The sequence below is a fragment of the Cynocephalus volans genome, chromosome 3 (genome assembly GCF_027409185.1).
Source record: "Cynocephalus volans isolate mCynVol1 chromosome 3, mCynVol1.pri, whole genome shotgun sequence".
In the NCBI taxonomy this organism is placed as follows: Eukaryota; Metazoa; Chordata; class Mammalia; order Dermoptera; family Cynocephalidae; genus Cynocephalus; species Cynocephalus volans.
This window is the reverse complement of record NC_084462.1, coordinates 54,827,137-54,849,982: the sequence shown is the minus strand read 5'-3', so window position 1 is coordinate 54,849,982 and position 22,846 is coordinate 54,827,137. Positions and strand designations below refer to the sequence as shown.

Below are 22,846 nucleotides of genomic sequence, written 5' to 3'. Positions count from 1 at the left end.
CTCCTGGATATGTCCAGCCCCTCAATGTGATGCAGTCACACTAAAAGACCACCCTCTGCTAGACTCATGAAAGGTTCAGTGTGTTTGTTCAGGCTGGGGTCTCCAGCTCACACTTGATGCTCCAACCCTGGTGTGTCATCCTGTAATGACCCTTCCAGACCCCTCCTATCCTGGGGTCTGGCCTGCAGCCAAAGAGGGAATACGTGAGCCACCTCTGGTTGACTCACCATGCCCTTCCCTGTGGGTCTCTCAGTGCTAGCAGATGGATCTCCACCCTTTATGGTGATCACACAAGGTCCAGATTAGTCCAAGGGGGACACGGTGGGAAATTTGACTTGGTTCTCCTTTGGGAGACTAGGACTTCAGGTCCTTCCAGACCTAGCGGTGGGGAAGAGTTTCCAAATTCTACTTAAGAACTGTAAGTTTTTGTCCTAGTGGTGGTGACAGTGAGCATCAGTGGAACCACAGGAGACAAGGACCCTAGTAACACAGCTCCTGCTGCTGCTGCTAGTAGGGCGTAAAGAACACAGACTGCAGCCAGATTGTTAGAGTTCAGTTCCTGGTGCCCCCATGCAGCAGCTGTGGACCCAAGGCAAGTTATCTAATCTTCTTAGTCCATGATGTCCCTTTGTAAAGAAGAGATGATGATGATGATGATGATGATGGTGGTGGTGGTGGTGGTAATGATGATGATGATGGTGATAATGATAGTGATGGTGGTGGTAGTGATGGTGATGATGAAGATGATGGTGATGAAGATAATTATAATGATGGTAGTGATGCTGGTGACGATGATGATGGTGGTGATGGTGATGGTGGTGATGGTGGTGATGATGATGATGGTGGTGATGGTGATGATGATGGTGGTGATGGTGATGGTGATGGTCATGGTCATGGTGGTGATGATACGATGGTGGTGATGGTGATGATGATGGTGGTGATGGTGATGGTGATGATGATGGTGGTGATGGTGATGATGGTGGTGATGATACGATGGTGGTGATGGTGATGATGATGGTGGTGATGGTGATGATGATGGTGATGGTGGTGATGATGGTGGTGATGGTGATGGTAATGGTGATGGTGATGATGATGATGATGGTAGGACATCTCTCATAGGGCTGTTGTAGTGTTGAAGTGAGCTCTTCTATTCACAACCCTTAAAGAGAGCTCACCCAGAGTAGTCACTGTGCATGTTAGTTACTATTACTACTGCCACCTCCAATGTTCCTGTGACCACAGCAGCCATGCACTGAGTACCTGCTATGTGCCAAGCACTGTGTGGGGCACTCAACATGTATTAATTCATCGGGATCTTTAGAGCTGCTCCATAAGGCTGATACTATTATGACTTCTTTGGTCAGGATGAAGAAGCTGAGACCTGGAGAGGTTAGGTAATTTTCTTGGTGTGGGGGGGAGGTCCCACAATGCAGGAGGGTCAGAGCTGAGAGTCTAGCTCTAAAGTCCACGCTCTTTATCCCTACATGGTGGTTCTCACATGGAGGACTCAATACAACATAGCGTGCTGGGCCCACCCTCAGAGTTTCTGAGTCAGCAGGTCTGGGGTGAGGCCCTGAGAATGTGCATTTTTTAATAAGTCCCAAGTGATGCTGAGACCACACTTTGAAAACTGCTGCCTGCCTGACATGATATAGCCTACCAAAGTATTATGCTGAGGACTTAATGAGCTTCTCCATCATATGGTTCGGTTGGACGTTCCCTGCTATGTTACTTGCCCACTCAGTCCTAAAACTGTATTCATTGCCTTGTTCCTCACATGATCACCATGGCTGAGTCTCTTGGCCAACTGTAGGGGAGGAGAAGGCTGCAAACACCAGTGTTGTTCATAGTCCTCTCAGGCTCTGCTGGAAGGGAGGCAGAGTATAGCTATGGGTCCTCAAATCTACAGGACTTGGTCTGGGAAGGGGGAGGGGCAGGAGCCTGAGCTGCTCTGGTTCAGAGGCAGCTGAAGCTCTCAGGGAGCTGTCAGCAAAGCCACCGCTGTTCTGCCCTGGCCACTCCAGAGAGTGGCCTCAGTTAACCCTTCACCTCTGGCTGCTGACTCTGCTCCAAGTTCCTAGGACAATACCTCAGGCACTGAGCTAAGATTTCTGCTTCTTGGCTCATCCTCTGGCCTCAAGGGGACCCTCCTTGGGCAGCCATGAGAATCATGCCTCCTGAGTGTGGCTCTGGCCCTGCCTCTCCCTGCCCAGCAGCACCCTCTTGGTAATGGCTGAGGCAGGCCTCCTACCGCCAGGCTCCCCAGCTCCAGCCTTGGTCACACTCTTCCTCTTGTCTCATGTCCCTCCCTCTCCTTCTCTACTCTCTTTCCAGACCATCTCCCCTAAGGCAGCCTGGCCTCCTTCACTGCCCCCTCCCTTTCTCTGGCTTCTAGCCCACCTTCATGCTCTGGGCTCACCAGGCACAGAGTTCAAAAAGGCCTCTTTCCTAGAGGGAGCCCCCGTGGGTTTGCCTAAAACAGTCTCCAGGTGGTAAACCCAGGCCCTAAACTCCAGGAAATCCTGCTGAGCAAATGGCTCTCATGTGTGTGTGTGTGTGTGCGTGTGCGTGTGCGTGTGCGTGTGCATGTGTGTGTGTGTGTGTGTGTACGCCCCAGGCCCTAAACTCCAGGAAATCCTGCTGAGCAAATGGCTCTCATGTGTGTGTGTGTGTGTGCGTGTGCGTGTGCGTGTGCGTGTGTGTGTGTGTGTGTGTGTGTGTGTGTACGCACGTGCATGCGCACATGTGGCAGGGGAGCAAACACACTCATCCTGCAAATCCAGGAGGCACTTTGGGCAGCAGGGTACTACCTTGCTCATTTTAGTCCATTTCCAGTGCTGTGACAGCCCTTCTCCAGACTGCCTTGTGGCCCCTCCCAATAGGGATCCTCCACCAAGTTTCAGAAGGGAATTGCTATGTCCCCTTTCTAGTTATTAATAATGGCATTTGATCCCAGGAGCCTGTGCAGGAATTCCTGGGCTCCTGATGAGTTATCTCTTTATATCCAGACATGTGGCCATTTCATTTTCTCTTGTATGTATGATTGTCCAGCTCTTCAAGACAGAGGGATTTGATTGGAGCCGAAGTAAACTCATCAGGAAAACAAAATTTCACTAGATTAGTGGCTCTCAAACAGTGGTTCCTGTACCAGCATCACCATCAGCCCGGGAATTGCTTAGAAGTGCAAATTCTCCTCCAGATCTACTGAATCAGAAACTCAGGGAGGTGGATGGAGCCTGGAGATTTGCTTTTTACGAGCCTCCAGGTGATTTTGGTACCACTCTGGAGAACCTCTCCCCTATATGCTTTCCCCAAACCCACACACGGCCAGTGTTGACTCCAGCCTCTCATCTTGAAGGTAGGATTGGATGCAGCATTGGCTTAATCAGATTTCTTTATGAAAAGGCCCAAAGCAGTGTTCTGCTCAGTTTTCTTATATTTAAGAGAGCCATAGATTTTCGTTTAATCCGAAGAGTAGATCTTAGAGAGGGGACAGGTGCTTAGCATAGCTAACAGGTAATTAACAGCAGCATGCTTCTTCCAGCTTGAAGAGTAGCGTGGCTCCGCCACCTCCCTGGACTAGGTCTGCACCAGCCCAGACAGAGCCTCCTTGGGCAGTTCTCTCATCAGCTGGGGGCGTGGCCTGCAGGGTACTCTGGTTCCCACCTCCCTCCAGAGTCCCAGCTTTGCTTTTTAGTCAGTAACTGCAGGGGTTCCCACAGTTCTCTGTGTCTTTGATTTTTCTCTTGTCCCAACAGTTCTTGAGTACCAAATGAGTGTCATGCCTTGGCCACATCAGCAGGTCTTTGCTCATGTGCTGGGGACTCTCTGGGGCAGTTAGCTTCCTGCCAGCGCCAGGCTGGCCTGCTTCTCAACCCAGGTGGGTGGGCCTCTGGTGGGAACGCCCAGTGTCTGCCAGGCAGCGCCCACCAGGGGCTCCAGAGACAGCTTACGTGCTTCAGGGCAATTAGCCTTTGGTTAATTTGTCTGAAAAGAACCTCCCAAGGAGCAAAATCCCCCAGAATAGTCTCAATAACACTCAAGGTCTGGTGTGATGCAGACAGTGTGAAGAAACAAAGCCGGCCTTGTGCTCTGTTGAATACCCTGATGCAGGTCCATGTCGGACCAAACCTGTGCCCCGCGGCATCTGGGTGAGGCTGCATCTTCCTGGACTGTGGGGCTTCGGGCCTGAGCACCTGAGGGATGGGCTGAGGCAGGCAGGGGCATGACACCAGCACATCCCCAGGGGAGTAGGTGCTACCTGTTGTCTCATTAAAATGGGCTTCCTTATTATTTTGTGAACTGAGATTTTGCTGAATTAAAAGATGCTTTAATTCAGAGGTCATTGCCTGGGCCTCTGGTGTTTGTTTTAATGCGCCTGGGCCTGCTGTGGCTTTGGTGGTGACTACAGATGAGCAGATAAGGGAGGGAGGACATGCAGGAATAGTGATATGTCATGTTATCGAGTGTGCATGAATGGTCTGGCATTGTGCCGCCTGCTTTCTGTACCCCATTTATCGTGCTCCATTTAGTCCTCACCACAACCCAGAGGCACATGCCCTGCTATTATCCCTGATTTATGGATGGACAAACTGAGGTACAGAGAGGTTAAGTAACTTCTTCAAGATTACAGGGCTTGGTGGCAGCAGAGAAAGTACTGGCACCCAGACCTATGTAATGCTGAAGCCTGTGCCTTACCCCTCCTGCCCCATATAGGATCAGAGGGCACCCCTGCAGCCCACATAGGCCAAGAGGGGATGCTCCCTCAGCTGCTGGGTTTGGGTATCAGGAGACCTGGGGCATTTTCCAGTTTCCACTACCATCTAGCTGGGTTAACTTCAGAAATAACCTCTGGGAGCCTCATTTTCCTCCCCTATAATCAGAATCCAGACCTCTGAGTCCTGGCTCCAGCTCCAACTTGCCCCGTGACAAAGAAATATTGTGTCTTTGGGCTGGGTCTCATAAGTCTCAATACTCCCCTGTTGGTGGTCTGTACTGTCCCTTTGATGTTCTGTGAGGTTCTGAGTGTGCCTCTCAGCCCTGAGACATGGAGGTTTGTGCTGACACTGGCACAAGCATTCCTGCCTCGAGGTCATGGGGTGCAGGGTTGCCAGTGCTGGGATCTTGGCTCGTGGACTCAGCTCCTTGTCCTGCTCTGCTGACCCATTCATGTTCTGGTCAGGAGGCTGGAGGTCAGGACAGGCCCTGCTGGTTGAGGCAGCACAGAACTCAGGGCTGCAATGGGGAGTGGCATCCCAGCCAGGCCAGCAGCTATCCTTCAGGCTCCTGAAGGGAAGGAACCTGGATGTGTTTTAGAGGCAGGGATGAGTCAAGGAGGCAGAAGTCCTCAGACCTTCTAAGAAGAGTTCTCAGTCTGCTTCCTTGTGGAGCCAGACTGTCATAGCTGGTGGTGATGAGTGAGTGTGTGTGTATGAGTGTGTGACTGTGTGTGTGTGTGTCATGGTATGGTGTGTAGTGTGAGTGTATGTATATGTATGAGTGTATGTGTAAATCTGTGTGCACATGGTATTTGAATATGTGCAGTGTTGTTTGTAGGGGGGGTGCCCTCACCCTCATGGCACCCTCTGGGACAGTCTGGTTTGGCTGCCCAGTGGCTGTGTGACTTCATGGCAATGGAGGGGTCAGCTTTACATGGACCCAAAGAGGTCCCTGGGTCCCAGGACAGGTGCATGAGGGAGGGTGGTGGGAGGGGACAGAAGCCACACTCTGCCAGGTGTGGGGTTGTCTTTGGTGCTTGGCCTCCTCATCTCTGCTGTGGTCCTGCAGAGCTCCTCTTTCTTGCACTGGGATTGCTTAGCAGAAACCAACATTCCTTCTTGTGTTCTCAGAAACTCAGGTCAGTTTTTGGGCCCTTCAGATAATCGAGTTTTATGGGACTTCAGCTGAACTCACTATACATTTATTGAGCACTTACTAGGTTCCAGGTGCTATAAAGGGTACTAAACTGGAAAGAAATGGTCCTTTGCCTTCAAGAAAAGCAGTCTGGTGGGGGAGGCCAACACACACACAGCTGACATTTGAAGCTGTCAGTCTGAGACGTGGGCTGTGATTAAGGCCCAGGAAAAACACAGTGGGAAAAAGAGGAGGGAAAGAAGATTTTAGAGTGGGTGGCACTAGCTATCCTTAGAAAAGACCATTTACACTGTTCCTATGAGATGGGGAACACGGGAATGAAGGGGACAGGTGGGCGTGGCTATGTTCCAGTAAAACTGCAAAAACAGACTGCTAGCCTGCAGGCTAGAGCGCTGACCCTGGTCTGGACCATCACGTCTCTAAGTATGTTATAGTCGGGTGATATTTTCCTAGGTGCTTCATGGAGACGCTTTTGTGGTCCAGTAAGTATGAGTAAGTCAGTAGTCTGCATCCTTTTCTTAACAAAGGCTCTGAGAAGTTCTGCAGTACATAAGCCTGTTTAATTTTGTTCAGCACATTTTTCAAGGAATGTGGTTTTTTCTCTTTGTAATATCCATGAACATACTGCAGACCTCAGAGTCTCAGGAACACACTCTGGGAAACCCTGGTGTAGCCCAGCACACAGCCTTTTAGCGAAAGCTGCTTCCAGTCTCCTGATCTAAGGTCAAGACACCAGACACGTCACTTGAGATTTGATTAGAGAAAGCATTTTGGCTTCATTAAAGTTCATTAAATGAGCCATCCAGTGTAATTTAGCTGAATAAAAATGGCTCAAATGGCTTTAACCCCCACCCCCTTTTACAGCAATTTAATTGAGGGAAAAGCAAATGTATCAATGATGTAGAAAAATATTTCTTGGCCTTTAAGAGGAACATTGGATGGCAGCACCTGCTTCCTTGTCAAAGGCACTAGATTTTAAGAGGTTGGCTTGTGGGTGCTCCTCTGTGCTGGCAGTAGGCCTTGGTGACAAGATTGCATGGTGCCTCCTTTCTTCCTACCGAGTTAACCTAAGGAGGTTGACAGCAGCTAGCTTAACAGCTCCTCACAGTGGGCTGCAGCCATCTCTGGGGTGCGGCCGAGGGGTGTGGAAGTCTCAGGGTCAAGACTGATGAGGTGTACCTTCCCTAGCTCTTGGAGAAGTGGGCAGTGGGCTGGCACAAATGGGCTGCTGTGGGTTGTTCTTTTCAGCAAGCTCTGTGTGGGATTGACTTGGTGCTGCCTCTGGAAATTCTCTTCTTTAAACCTTTCTTCCAGAGTTTTCAGCAATTTCAAAGGAATCCGGGTATGGTGTGGCAGGGGAGGGACTGGCTGTCTCTGAGGAGATTGCTATGGGCTGAAGGTTTATGTCCCTCCCCCAAATTCATATGTTGAAGTCCTCATTTCCAAGGCAATAGTCTGAGGAGGTGACGGCCTTTGGGAGGTGATTAGGTTATGGGGTAGAGACCTCATGAGTGTCCTTATGGAAGAGGCCCTAGAGAGCTAGTTAGCCCTTCTACCACATAAGATTGGAGTGAGAAGACAGTGTCCATGTGGAAGCCAATTCTTACCAGACACCAAATCTGCCGGTACCCAGCCTCCAGAACTGTGAGAAATACATTTCTGTTGGAAGGCAGCTATGCTCACCACTATACCACCAATGCTGATCATTTCTGTTGTTTATAAGCCACCTTGTGTATGGTATTTTATTATAGCAGCCCAAATGAATTGAGACAAAGACTAAGGAGATATCTCTTTTATGGGGAAAAATAAGAAGACAGATAGCTGAGAAGGCACTGGATCTTAAGGGAGAATTGTACCTTTCAAAATGCTGCCTTCATTGATGAAAGAAGTAAGATTTGCATCATGGTGACTGCAGCTAGCAAGCCATAGCCACGGGAGCTTGCAGGCCTGGAAGTGGTTGGACCTTCACTGTTTTCTGGTTAGCTGTGCTGGATGCACCAAGCCCATACCGTGCTCAAAAAAGCACCTTTCGCCAGCAGCAGAATTGATCCTCTAGGAAAAATCAGTGATGGTGGTATTCATCTTTGGCATGCAAGTGGAGTATACCCCTGGCTCTCTGTTCTCTTTCAATAATCTTTTGGTTGGTTTCATCAGGTTGGTTTCTCTTGGCAACAGTGTTCATCTTGCTGACCCTATTGTAGGGCAGTAGATTTCCCAGGGTAGAGGGTGACATCCTCCCCAATCAAGGGCTCCATTCCTGCTGTAGTTGGGTGCTTCCACTGGGAAGGTCATGGGACTGCTTCCAATGCTGAGGTTATTATTAGTCAGAGGGGAGGTCACCTGGAAGGATTGCTGTTCACAATGGAGTTAATGCAGGAGGTGCCATCTCAGCCCTATCACTCCTCAGGACCCAGAGTTGGCCACATGTGTGTCTGCCACCTTGTTCCCAGAGCACCCAGTGGTCACATCATCATTGTTTATTACTTCTGGACCCCAGAATCTGGGCTGTGAGAGCCATTTGTGCAAGACAAAATTAATGGCTTTGTTTGGGAGTCTCAGATGAGAGATACAAGGCGCAATGTCACAGAGCTTAATTTTGGGAAAGTGTTTGATGCAACATCTCATAAAAATATGGCTCACCAAATTAATTCAGTAGTGGCTTGGAAACTGGCCATTGACCCAAGCAGAAATCAGACAGGGGTGGTAATAGATCTGTTAGGGAGAAGGCACCGGAGGAGGCTGCTGTGGGACTCAAAGACAGGATGGTTCTTAATTAAACTCTTGTTTGATGAGCAGGGTAGCCAGCTCATCAATAACTGATGACAGGTGACTAAAGGTGTGATACCAGCTAGGAGAAAAATCAGGGGCAGTGAGTTCTGAGTGGCTGGTAAATCCCATTGAAGCCACCCGCCTCAGTCTCTCCCTTTACCCTGCACTATGACCGTTTATAAATGCCCGGGGTAGGTAGGCTGCCCGGGGTAGGTAGGCTGCCCGGAGGTGCACTCTGCCTGTTTTGTGATGTGTTTGTATATGTGTGCCTTACTTCTTGACTTTCGTGTGAATGTCTGTCTCTGGCAGGGCGCTCTGTGCAGCCGCACAGTTTGTGCACACTGCACTCCTTCCTGGACTAGTGTAGCACAGCATTCCCATCTCTGAGAAAATGCACTGGGGGGTGTGTATGTGTGTGGACAGAGTGCACGAGTGTTGCAGTGGCCGCTCCTCTCCATCTCAACACAGAACTGGAGGAATCCAGGGGTCCTTTCTCCTCCAGGTGGAGCTTGGTGGGTGGTGGGGGAGGGGTGAGAAGGAGATGAAGCTGTGACCCCCCTGGGAGAGCAGGAGTCCAGCCATCCCTTAGGAGGTGTTTCAGGCGCCATCCCTCCTCCAGGTTGTAATAAGGAGGTAGTGCTATTTCTTATTCCTTATTTGCCCAGAATGCTTGTTATTTTCTTTCTTTCAGAATCCAATTTTCTCTTGACATTTCTGCCTAATGTAGCAAAGCATGACCTTTGTGAGAGGACATTGCTGGCAGCCTGCTCTCTGCCTCGGGCTCCCTGGAACTCCTGGCAGGCTCCCTGACTGCTCCCTTGGAGATGGGCCAGGCTGCCCCCCCACCTGGTCTGCTCCTGTCTCCTGGCTGGCTAGTCCCAGCCAGTTGCTTCTGTATCTCACCAGGGGCATGTTGGCCAGGGCTCAGTGAGCCTGGGGTTTCCGGCTGCTGGCTCCCCACAGGATGCTGCTGCTCAGAGTCAGAACTGTGGGTTTTGTTCAAGGGAGCACTGGAGTGGGGTGGGGAGCTAAAGGTGATGGCTGGAAGTCTTTCCAAAGCTCTGGGGGGATTCCCTGTGAATTTGGAAGTTTAAGACTTGCCTAGCATTTGCTGCCATGGATACTGCTGTGCGTAGACAGTAAACCAGGAAATACAGAGCAAAACGAAAGATTTCTATCTAGATGAGTCAAACACTCAGATTTATTAACACGCCATAAAGGCTAATGGTAATGGATAATGTTGTCCTTGACCCTGAGTTCTGAGCTCCTGGTCCAATAGCTGGGTAGGGTCAGCGACTCTGGGGCTGTGCATGTCCGATCCCTGCTCCTCCTTCTAGTCAGGAGATGGGCCACTGCGGGGAGCTTTGCATCAGCTAGTGTCCTCAGTGGTCATCACTGCAGCTCTTCTGATCAGTGGGGGATGGCGGAAGTTTGTAAAAATAAGACATAGAGTCATTAGGGGTTTTGTGGAGCTGAGTTTGTGGATGACTTAGATTTATAGGTGTCTAGTGAGCAAGTGCTGTCACACTGGAACTCTGAGTCCTGCAGAGAGGAGGTGGATGCGTGCGGGGGGGTCGTGGAAGCTGTCCTAGAGAGTATCCTAGAGTCCTAAAGTCCTAGTGGAACAGTACAGTTGGGAGACACCCGCCTTTCCATCTCCACCAGCCCCCTGTACCCTCAGAGTGGGGCTGCCTCCCCTACATAGTCACGGGCTGTCTCAGAGACCCAGACAGGTCAGGCCAAGGTAGCACCAAGCCAACTCACCAAAGATAGGGCCACATCACACAAGAAGGGGAAGCCCTAAGGTTGTTCTTGTATTTGAATACCTGCTCCTGTTATGAACTGGGTAGACTCTCTCACTAAGTTCTCTTACCCAGCCTCAACTTCTCCCATGAGCTTCAGGCCTGGCATCCAACAGGCTGTTCGATTTCTCTCCTTGGGTATCTAACAGGTATCTCAAACTTAATGGTTTCAAGAGGAAGGATCTTGACCCTACCACTTCCGTGTGACTTTGGGAGGCCTCCTCATCTCACCGGATGACGTCACCACTCACCTGGTCACTCCATTTTCTTGCCCTACTCTCCTAGATCCAATCCAATAGGAAGTTCTGGTGGCTCTACCTCCAGCACCTACCTTGAATCCATCTCCTTAATCGCCTCTGCTCCTTCTCTTGCTTGGAAACTGTAGCAGCCTCCTAAGTGGCCTTCCAGCTTCCAGTCTCCTATTCTCAAAAATGGTCTTTAGATTATGTCACTTCCTTACTGAAAACCATCTATCCTTTCCGTTGCTCTTTAAAATAAGATTCCAACTCCTCCTCAAGGTGGGTGTGGCATGACAAATCGCTTTCCCACTTGTGCCTAAGCACTGCCCCTCCTTCCCTCCTGGCTGGCCTCCTTGGCACCTGGCACCTGTTAGGCCTTTGCACTGGCAGCTGCCACTGCCCCCAACACCCCTCCCCCAGCACTCAGCCTCTCCTCTCAGAAGGCACTTCCCTGATCCCTCCCCTTCCCACATCACTTGCTTACATCTCTTTGTTTATACTCTTTCTTCTGCCTCTTCATTTGTAACTTGAATATAAGGTTCCAGAGGGATCTTATCTTCCCCCTCAACGGTCCACCCCCTCATTCCTCAGTGTAGCCTATATTTGGCTCTCAATAAATATTTGTTGTAGAAGTCATCTAAATATAGGTGCATGTGGAAGCATATGTGTGTATGCATAAGCAAGAATCTGTGTTTGTATTTATTACCTACATGTTTAATAGACACAAATACACACACACTCGTGTGTGTGTGGATAGCTATTTACCTAAATGGAATCGGCTCCGCCGTCCGTTCTCATCAGTAGATGAGTACGTTTTTCCTGGGGTGCCACTTCGATTCTAGCAGTGTCTAACTGCTGCCTTCAAGGGCTGTTATTGCATCAAAAGTTGTTTGTTGAGCCTGGCAAAGTAATAACCGTGGGCGTGTTTCTTCTTTTATTCGGAAGACTAATGGCTGCTGCTTTCCCCTTTACTTCCTAATGAGAACAATTAAATAGCCATTAAGAGGAGAACAGATGTGTGAAGAAGAGGCTGATGTCTTGATCACTGATGGCATATTTGCCAGGGGAGGGAACAGCTAGGAGGAATCCTAGGTGACCTGAAGAGTTTTTTGACCTGTGTGAATGTGAAGGATGCTTGGTGGCATGTGTACCCTGAGAGCTCTCTATGCTCTTAGAAAAGGGTGGTTTCTAAAAGGCTCCCTGAACTTTTATTGCAGGGAGAGGATATGACAAAATGACCAAGGGAATTTTGTTTTGTAAAATCTTGCCCTTTACAAGGCCTCAAAATCTTCTCCAAACCTATCTGTGGCCTCAACTATCAGCAGATGTATCATTAGCCGAATATAGCTAGAAGAAGAAAAGAAAAAGAAAGAAGAAAGAAAAAGCTAAAAGAAGAAGAAAAACAAAGCCAGGCTCCAGAGAAATGACCATGCTTTATACCAAGAGCATTATAAGTGCCATATCTGTCCTTTAATTTCCCCTTTATTTGTCCTTCTTGCAGAAACCTGTCGAGTAACCGGCTCACCACACTCTCCTGGCAGCTGTTCCAGACGCTCAGTCTTCGGGAATTGTAAGTTCAGATAGAAGATTGTCCAGGTAGTGAAGTGGTGGCAGTGATTGGGTGGGGAGAAGTGTCAAGCACTGGAGCCACCTGAAGGCTGGGTGTGCATACCTGAAGGGGCTGCTTGGGTTGGATGATGCAGAGTGTACCATGTTCAGTGAGAGCTATCCACCCCTGGGCTTGATTTTTGATCTTTCTGGACACAGTCTATTTCAGAAGATAGGAATCTCATCTTTGATCAGGACTTAGTTTTGTGATCTGTAGGTAATTAGGAATAATAGTATTGATATTTATAATAATGAAGAGTAGTTATCAATTCATAATAAATAACATTCATAATACATAACTCTATAGATTATCAGGTATGCTTTCATTTACAAGATCTTAGATTTATCATCACAAGAGTCATGATAGGTATGTATTATTATTCTTTGCATTTTATGAGTAAGGATTCTGAACCCTAGAAAGGCATTTGAGATTCAACTAAAATTGCATTGCTAGGGACTAGGGGAGATGGGACTTGAACCCAGGCCTTCCAAGTTCTGATTGCATGTCCTCTTTACCACTCATGATGTTCTGTCAGCCTATTTGGCTTAAGAATAGGCATACTGGGGGAGGTGGGGTGGCCATGTATTTACCGAACCTGCGTGTGGACTGCTTAGCTTGCTGTATTTCAAAGCTGATCAGTGCACCCCTACTCCAGCCAGCCATTTTGTACAAACAAATGTTGGCTGGGTAAATGAAAATTCATGACCTCTGATGGAAAAAATAACTCATGATGATGTGTGAGTCATTGAGGTCATCTCTGTGCATGGAGGATGGCATATTATCTTGAGGGAATAAATCAAGGAATAAATTGAAAAGGAATTAAGGCATGGATGAAGTTGGGGATTCAGGGTCCCAGAGATACTGCTCATGTGTTCCCATTTACTTGGTAACTCGGATCCAAATTCACTGAATGTAGATTGCTTTACTATCTTTACCAGGAGGCAATGACCTTGGACCTCTGCCTATGTTGTTGGCCTTTTGACTTGTTCTCTCTCCATGTGGCAAGACCTGAGTTCACAGAGGAGTCATCACCTTACCTTTTCAGACCCAGTTGGTCAGGAAGGGGAATATTTACATCTGGCATCCCAACAGGCTATGACCCCATGACACCCTTGTTCTTATCCTTATGGTTCTAAATGCCCCTACGATGCTTGAAAAGGCCATTCCAGGGATAGGAAGTACAGTGTTTGTCTCTTTAAAAGTGTTGGGGAATTTAGGGCAATACTTCTATGGGTTGTTTTCCTTTCTTAGAATTGTACTCCTTCCAGCAGGCTACTGGCCTGGTGTGGGCACCAAGGCAAAGTGATCAGAATTCTTTAGTTACATATAGCTGTGATCCAGATGTATACCAATAAAAACTACTACCTGAGCTAGGAAAAGGTGAACGTGTACTTATTTGTTTATAAAACACCGAGAAAAAAGACTGTGTCACAGACATCTAAATGTCAGACCGTTACATTTGATGTGTTGTATTCATTCCTAGGTTTGCAGGTGGAAAAGACCTTAGCTATAAATTAGCATAACTGCTGCTATTTACTAATAACACTGATTTCTGAGCTCTTCCTCTGTGCCAGACACTGTGCCAAGCAATCTATTAAATTATGCATGTTATTTAATTTAATCCTTATGACAATTCTATAAGGTAGGAATTATTACTATCACTTCACATTCGAGGACCCTGAGGTGCTTAGCAAGCTTACGTATCTTGTTTAAAGTCACCCATTAAATAAGTGGTAGTGTGTGCACTCAAAACCTTGACTGCTATAGTCAGTTATCTCCCAGCCTTTTCAATCTGTTTCCAATGCAAGGATTTATTACAATAATTTTCAAAAAGTGCGTGATTGTGGTTCTTTCTTAAGTTACCCTAGGATTGATTGGGAGTCCTAAGGGCTCTCTTTCTTGGGAAGTCTTGCTTTTAGTTCTCCTGGAACAGTTGTCCCCTCCACCTGGGGGAGGCCGGGGATAGCTTCTCTCCAGGGGACATCTGGGGTCTGCTGTTGGCTGAGTTATTGAGAAAACGTTCAGTGCTCTTTCTAAAAGAATCACTGGATGCTAAATCAATGGTGTGCTGCTGCCCCGGTGACCTGTCTCATGGACTTTTAGAAACAGTTATTTGGTGGACATATATTTAAAAAAAATGTTGGATTACTCCCAGAGGATCATGGGATTCTGCATTCATCTTTGCCTGGGATCAATACACCAGCGAGGTAGATGTGACTTACGGAGAAATGAAGACGTTCCCTCCAGTGTGAGTCAGTATGTGAGTGCCACCGTGTCCGTGGAGTATCTTATTTCTGTCATATTGTTAAATAAGAAAAAATTATATTGGAGAATAAAGAAACCCCCTTCGAAGGAGCATTTGCCCTGGTAGGGGTCTATTTTTTGAGGAAGAATTGAATGTTGAGAGTGGAAAATTTATCTTTTGGCTGATGGGGCTGCGTGTTGGCTCTTAGCGGTGGCTATGATTAAAATCCAAACATTTCCAGTTCCTGGCAAATGGAAGAGGGGGTAGTATTTTCTTGTCTGACTTCCTGATTAGTCCACATGGCGCCATCTGCCATGAGCCACCTAGACTGCCAGGGCCTGCCTGTTGGAACCTTTGGGCTGGGGGGTGGGGATGGGTCTGGTATTTCCAAGAAGAAAGAATTTTGGCCCCGGAGCAGAGAGGGCTCGGCATGCTGTGGCAGCCAGGAAAGTCACAAGCCAGAAGTGTGAGGCTCTGAGTGACCTTCTGCAGGAACAGAGGGGCAAACAAGGATATTCAACAAGTTCTTAGCGCTTTTCATTCTGTTGCTGAGGAACTCTGCCATACCCCCAGCCAGCTCTACCCCCACTAGAGGACCCTTGAGATTAGAACTGATGCTGTTGAGACGCCCCACTGGAAGGGCCGAGTGTCTTCTACTTTTCCAGTAGTAAAGAAGGAGAAAGAAGATGCATGTATTGAGCGCCTAATGTGTCCCAGGTCCTGTCTCATCGTTAGAACAATCCCACAGGGAGGTGTCGTTACAACCTGTTTTAGAAATGAGGGATTTGAGGCTCGGCCATGTTAAACAACTAGTCCAAGTTCATGTGGTTAGTCAATGGTAAATCTGGGAATTAGTATTTTGATTTTTAGCGTCATCACCATTGGCAACAGATCCTACACGCTCCACGACTCTTTCTAGAAGCCCCTCTTAAGATGGGGACTCCTCTGGGTAGAATTACAGGTAAAAAGCAAACAAGTTACTGTCTCAGAGTCTTTGCCACGTGCCAAGACCCTTCCTTTGCCTTCTCTCATTTACTTTCGTGGGATGAGAGGGTTGGTCCCGGCCGAGCACCTGGCTCACAGCGTCCTCCCTGTCACCCCCGAGTCCAGGCAGTGCTCCTCTTACGGAGCGAGCTGGACGCATCTTGCAAGATGTGCTTTGGAGTAGCCAGTGCTATCTCAATGGCACAGGGTTGAAGAAATTTGACTTGGCATTGCACAGTGCTCTCAGAAGTTTCTGGTTATGGCAAGATGGTGTTTTTCCCTCACGGAGAAGACTGGAACGGTCTGTCTAAAAATCCGAGCAAGAATCGGAGAGGTTGTTTTAGACACAAATAATGAATTAAGAAGAAAAGAAGCCTGGATTCTGAATCTCATGATACAACTGAGGCTATGACAGTGGCAAAAGGCACTGGAGGATGTGAACCCACAGCACAGAAACCCTTCAGAAATACCCTAAGGGCCATTAATGTATCTTGAACAGGCTTCTCTTAATACCCTGCACTCGTGGAGCAGACATGATTAAAATAGATTGGAATATTTCATTTTCTTAAAGCAAGGTGATAATTATGTCTGGTATAATTTGCAGATTTAATTGACTTGGTAAAATATTAACTCGGGATCAGGGATGGGTTTGGGTTGATCCTAGCACTTTCCTTTTTCCGGTCTTGGCTGTGACCACTTTGCAAGCTCTCAGAGAAATCACTAAACAATAATGTTAATAATGGTATTAATATAATAATAATTTCTGGCCTCTTTATAACTCTTTTTAATTCACAAAGCCTGTCAACATTTAGTATTACTAAGTCTCATCATACCTTTGTGAAGAAGGAGGTTTGAGCACAGTTACTCCCATTTTACAGATGTTAAAACAGAGACTTGGAGGAGGAAGTTGCTGGCTGCATTTGTTTCCTAGGCTGTCTTCAAAGACTGCCACAAACTTGGTGGCAGAAAACATCAGAAAATTATTTCCTCACTGTCTGGAGGCCAGAAGTCTGAAATCAGGGTGTCAGCAGGGCCGCCTTCCCTTCCAGCTTCTGGTGGCTCCTGGTGTCCCTGGGCTTGTGGCTATGTCACTGCAGTCTCTGCCTCTGTCTCACATGGCCTTCCCTGTCTCTCTGTCTGTCATCTTCCTCTCCCTTCTCTTATGAGGACATTGGTCATGGGATTTAGGGCCCACCTGAAATCCAGGATGCTATCATTTCTTGATCCTTAAATTGATTACATTTGCCAAGACTCTATTTCCAAATAAGTTCACATTCACAGGTACCTGCGGTTAGGACTCGGACATGTCCTTTTGGAGGACACAATTCAACCCGTTATATTTGCTCAAGGTGACGCACCTGGGGCCTTTTGTTTGCATACTTTTCCTGCCATCTGACTGTTATTATCTCAAGAGGCCTGCGCTGATCACTCGTCCCTCTTGGTATCCTTTGCCATGTGACAGCAGGGCTGCCCTTGCTGACCTGGGTCTCCTCCCCATTTGCCACTGCCTGGCCCCAGGTTTGCCACTGGCAGCACCAATGCTGTGGAGGGGAGAAGAAAACCCCCAGAGTGATGACTGAAGATGAATCAGTGTTTTCTAAACACCCAGTCATGACCTCGGCTGTGCTGCAAAGTGCCTGGGTGCCCAGCCGGGGTGGGGCTGAGCTAGTCTGTGGGAAGCCCCCAGGGCCCTGCAATTAGGCCCTGAGCCATCTTGGGGCAAGGGCTGGGTGTTGGTAAGCTTTGCCCTGAAGCAGCTGCTGCTGTGTTATTCATAGGGCTGCCTGCATTATTGATGGAGTCTGGAAAGCTGTGCTTCAAGTTCCCACCAAAGGCCCGGCTGAAGGCTCCTCTGTGTGGGACCTGTTTTGAGGGGAGAAGGGACACAAAATGGACAGCGTCATTTAGACCTAGAACTTGCCAGTTTTTACGTTTCTCCCACTTTACTGCTCGAACCCTCTCTTGTCAGGATATGAAGGCGATTGTGGATTTGCTCAGACGGCTACCCAGGGTGCCACTATTTTAAGACTCAAAATGCTTTCTGCTGTGTGTTTGTGTCTTATTCTTTAGGAGGAAAGTCCAGAGGGATGGGGGGAAACCCCAAGGTTGTTTTGCAGTTTCCAGGAGACTCTGGACTGCAGCAAAGGACCAGGTCTCAAGGTACATTCCTTCTGCTGGATCAGGTCCTGTTCCTGGAGGGAAAAAATAGAAGGAACCAGAAATGTTGTTGCTGAGCCTGTGCTTGGCAGCATCCTCAGCACTTCCCAAACGTCTCACCTAATTCTGCTGCCAGCCTCAGGACACTGGCACTGTCTGCCTTTGGGGGCTGCCAAGATGTTGGGGTCTGCAGCAGGACAGGGCTCAGAGGCGGGACTGCACAAGTGCTGTGTGGCTTGCCAAGCCCCTCACTTGTCTAGTCTTTCCCACCCAGGTGGATAATTTGTATTTTTACACCTACTTAATAATGAATGACCATAGCTTGTCAAGCGAGCAGCTGAGAAAACCATGCTGACCTGGTTCAGTCGCTTATATCCACGTGTCTGGATCAACAGTGTCATTCCAGCAGGGCTGCCAGTGTCATTCGCAGCCCCCACACTGGGAATCCAGACCACTCCACCTCGTCGGGCCTCCGTTGCCCACACGCACTGGGCAGCTAATTTGACTTTCTGCTTTCCTATGGAAGCCCTCGAAGTGCCCCGCCTTCCCTCTGTTTCCTCCTGGTGTGAGGGTTAGATGAGGTCGTGCCGAAAGCATCTAGCATGGTGTTGGCATTAAGGCAAGTACCATGCAAAGATTATTATCCTATTATTCTTCTTACTTCTCTCTCATGTTCGCCTGTCCACCTTTTCTCTTTTCTCTGTCTCATTTCTCAGCCATGAGGCATCCTGCCGTAGCCCCGTAGCCCCGAGGCAAACACCTCCAAGGCTTCCTGACCTTGTCCTTCCCTCTCCTCCTCCAGGACCTTCCTCTCTTCCTCCCCACCCCAACCCTGCCCCCACCCCATTCCTAATAGTTTCCTCTTCTCCTTCCCACTGATTGTTCTCTTCTGCTTTCAGCCAAACACAGTTCCCTCCACCATTGCTTTCCTGTCCCCTGGAGCTTAAACCTCATCTTCCTGAGTCCTTCTTCTCTTTCCTTTTCTTCTATCCCCAACAGAACATCGATACTACCTTGTTTTCCTTTATGAGGTTTCATGGTTTTCTCTTCCCTCTCCCAATTTTTACTACTCCACCGCAGGCCCTTATTAATTAGGCGACATTTCTCAAGTGGGTGGTCCAGAGTCCCTTAGGGGTCCCCAAGACCCTTTCAGGGAGACCATGAGGTGACCTATTTTGATAATAATACTAAGACATTCTTTGTCTTTTTCACTTTCATTCTCTCATGAGTGGACAGTAGAGTTTTCCAGAAGCCACATGACGTGTGATATCATTGTCCTGATGACTAATGGAATTTGTGCTGATGTATGTTGGTATTTATATTTTTTCAGTTTCAATTTCTAACATGGTAAATAGTGATAGATATAACCCACATAAATAAAAGCTCTTTGAGCTCTCAGGAACTTTTGAAGAGTGAAAAAGGAGTTCTGAGACCAAGAGTTTGAGAACACTAACCTAGACCCTGGCAGCCTAGGTGGTACCTATGTATGAGTTAGAAAAGATGGCCCTCTGGGTGGCTGTAGCTTCATGCCAGGGCACTGGGTCTGGCCAGGGATGTGCAGACTGGATTTCATCCCCTGTTCATCCCTTTGGCTGGGTCCTTTGAGAAGAGCATGACCTATGCAACTGTAATGGTGATCCTGTGTTTGTAAGGCATCCAAACTGGTGTCCCAATCTCTAGCAGTCCTCCCTCCAGTGTATCTTGTACACTGTTGCTGGACTGCTCTTCTTACAGACTTGCTTTGTTCATACCAATCTCCAGCTCTAAGGGCCTCAGTGGTTTCCCACTGCCTCCTGGATGAGCTCCAAACTTCCTGCTGTGGCAGTGAAAGTCCTCCACCATCTGGCTTCCCCTTGCCCTTCCAGCTTTATTTCCTAGTGCTCCTTGACAAACTCTCTGCCCTGACCAAACCTTTCTTTCCTGTCTTTACCCCAGTCTACAGCGTTCCCTCTGCCTTTGTTACCTTCCTTTAGTGCTCCCCGAGTCTGTCTGCATGAGCTCCTGCCATCGGGAGTGCTGTCTTACTGCTCTTGGCATCTCCCATTGCACCCAGCAGTGCCTTGCACATGACAGATGAGGTGCAAAGTGCATGGGTTCTGGAGTCCAACAGACTGGGGTTTGAAACTCTGCTCTGTCACACACCAGCTGAGGGACCTTGAGCATGTGACTTAACCCCTTCAGCCATCAAGGAGACTCCCTCATCTGTATGGGAACAATACCAGCTATCTCTTTGGGTCATTGTAAGAAGCAGAAGCTCAATAAAGGTTAGTTCCCTTCTCTTCACTTTTTGTGAAAGAGTCCCATGTGCAGAGAGAAGTCCTGGGTACTTTAAGGCTAAGAGGATGATGTGACTTAGGGGTACTGGCCACATTCTACCTGTGGTGTCCCAGTGGTTAGGAAACACTGATTTCCCTGCCTAGGAGTCTCATTTTTTTCCTGGAAGTTGATTAATTCTCATGCAGGCTTAACTATTTTGGAATTTGTCAGTTGTCAAAAATATCCTGGGTCTTAGTACAGTGACCCAAGTGTCCCTTTCTCTGGATGCCAACAGATTATCCCCTTAGTAGTCCAGAAAGGGAATTGTGTTTCCCCTAATGATCCAGGCATTCAGGTTTATTGAGTGCTCTTTACTTTAAGCGTTTTGCATTGATTGATGACGGTCATTGTCCTCCTAACAACCCCATGAAAAGGGGAGACTTGCTTCCAGTCACAAGGAAAATCAGTGGAGAAGGAGGGTGTTGAACTTGACTCTTCTTCCATCAGACACTCTTTACCAGGCTGGGAGCTCCTGGAGGACAGGGGCTGTCTTGTTCATCTTTGTATCAGCAGCACTCAGTCCACAGCCAGATATGGAGCAGGTGCTTATTTAGGTTTGTGGAATTTGTGAAGGAATAAAGCTGGTCCCAAGATGGGCTTTGTGTGTGTCCTGGAAATAGCTAACCACCTACCTATTCCCCCAGGGAGAGAAACTCTCTCTCTCTCTCTCTCTTTCTTTTTCTCTCCCCGCCCCCCTTTCATTCAACAAGAATGTATGTGCCAAACTCAGTTTTAGGCACTGGGTATATAGCAGTGACACAGTAGGCAATGTCTGTGACCTCAGTGGAGCTAAATTTTTTATCTGGGGAGACAGAAAAACAAACACACACACTAAAATAAATATTTAAAGTGATTCAGGTGGTGACAAACAATAGAAAGAAGAAAATAGCCGGGCAAGGGACTGGGCTGTGTTAGGTCAGGGGTGGGTGGTAGCTTTTTTTATAGAAGGTGGTCAGAGAAGGCTATATGATTCCTTAAAGAAGTCAGGTAGCTAGTCTTGCAGATATGTTGGGTAAGCTCTGCAGGCAGAGGGGACAGTGAGCTCAAAGGTGTTGAGGCAGGAATGAGCCTGTCCTGCGGGTGACCTTGCAGACAGCAGGGTGGGTGTGGCTGAGGAGGAGTAGGCGCTGAGTAGGAGATGAGGTCAGAGGTGAGGGAAGGGATGAAGATTATGTGGGACTTTGACTTTGATTTTCAATGAGATGGTAAGTCACTGGAAGGTTTTGAGGAGAGGAGCATCCCAGCTGACGTATTTGAAAGGTTTTCTTTGCTGGGTGAGTTAAGTGGGCTGGATTTCTTTCTTTTTTAAAAAATAAGCTGATTGGCTTTAAAACTAAGTAAATTCATGGGCTTATATATATATTTTTTCTTCTTTTATGACCTTGCTAAATTCTTTCTCTCCTTAATCCCTGAAGAGCAGGTGGGGGCCCCTTTGGCCTCACAGCCCTGGGAGGGAGCTGGGCCATCTTGGGTTCAGGGGTTCCCTTCCCCTCTCTCCTTGCCCACAGGAGATTGGAGCAGAACTTCTTCAACTGCAGCTGTGACATCCGCTGGATGCAGCTGTGGCAGGAGCAAGGGGAGGCCAGGCTGAATAGCCAGAACCTCTATTGCATCAACGGCGACGGCTCCCAGCTCCCCCTCTTCCGCATGAACATCAGTCAGTGTGGTGAGTGCGTGTCCTGGCCTCACCTGGCTCCACCAAGGCATCCTTCAGATGCCAGACATGGTGCTGGACATTAGCCTGGAATGCTAGGGCCTTCCTTTCCAACTGCTTTTTCAGCCTTGAACTCTGAAGTTGGGTACAGACCTAACTCACCTTTTCCCTCCTTGGTCATTCCTGTCCCTTTGTGAGCCAGCTGTGGGAAGATTGGCTTCAGGAAAGCAGTAGGAGTTAAATGTACCTCTTCTCCTCAGATCAGATTCCCCTTCTCTCTGTGAGTTTCCTGTCAATCAAACCCAAAGGGGTGTATCTCGGAGTGTGGTCTCTGGACTTCCTTTCTCAGAAGCATCAAAGGTGCTTTCAGAAAAGCAGACTCCGGGTCCACCCACAGACTTGCAAGATCGGAATGTCTGAGGATGGGTCCTGGAAATCTGAATTTCTAGCAAGCTTCCCATGAGAGCCTGAAACTCACCACTTTTTTGAGAAGCAGTGCCCAAAGTGGAATGATGCCATTGAGCTTAACAGCTAGAAATGCATTCCTTGAGCAGCTGCCCCACCCCTACCCTGCTGTGTAGGACAGTCCAACTGCATGGGCTTCAGTTCTGAGTTCTGACATCTGCTGGGGAGGTGATGTGAAGCATATGGGGCTTGGGCATCTTCCAAGAGCACAAGCAGGTGTTAGAGTCATTACTGGGCAAGGCAAGAAGCACCACCGTCTGCACATGGACAGAGCTTTCCCTGGGTAGTAAGTGCGTGCCTGCCTTTTTTCCCACCCTGTCCTCCCCCACCCCACTTTCAGACCTTCCAGAGATCAGTGTGAGCCATGTCAACCTGACTGTAAGAGAGGGTGACAACGCTGTCATCACTTGCAATGGCTCTGGGTCACCCTTGCCTGATGTGGACTGGATTGTTACTGGGCTGCAGTCCATCAACACCCACCAGGTATGCATCCTTGGTTCAGACCCCATTGGAAGGCTGGGAGTGATCACTTTTTAATCTTAAAGAAGAGGGAAAACTTGTGGTCTTGTAGTAACATGTAGACTTGGGTTCCATCCAGCTGCAATATTTTCTAGCCATTTTGACCTTATATGTGCTACTCAACTTCTCTGTACCTTAGTTTCTTAATCTGTAAAATGGGCACAATACTACCATTCACCTCATAGAGTTAATATGAGGATTACCTGAGCTCCT

General features: G+C 48.1%; 1 protein-coding gene across 7 annotated transcripts in view; it reads left to right on the top strand.

Annotated features, from left to right (window-relative positions):
• Positions 1-22,846, top strand: part of NTRK3 (neurotrophic receptor tyrosine kinase 3) — a 358,581-nt gene that overhangs the window by 90,650 nt on the left and 245,085 nt on the right. For all 7 annotated transcript variants that reach the window (XM_063089452.1, XM_063089451.1, XM_063089450.1 and 4 more), the window contains exons 4-6: positions 12,186-12,254; positions 21,504-21,661; positions 22,455-22,597. In XM_063089452.1, the coding sequence (XP_062945522.1) occupies positions 12,186-12,254; positions 21,504-21,661; positions 22,455-22,597 (370 nt within the window). The remainder of the gene's footprint in view (positions 1-12,185; positions 12,255-21,503; positions 21,662-22,454; positions 22,598-22,846) is intronic.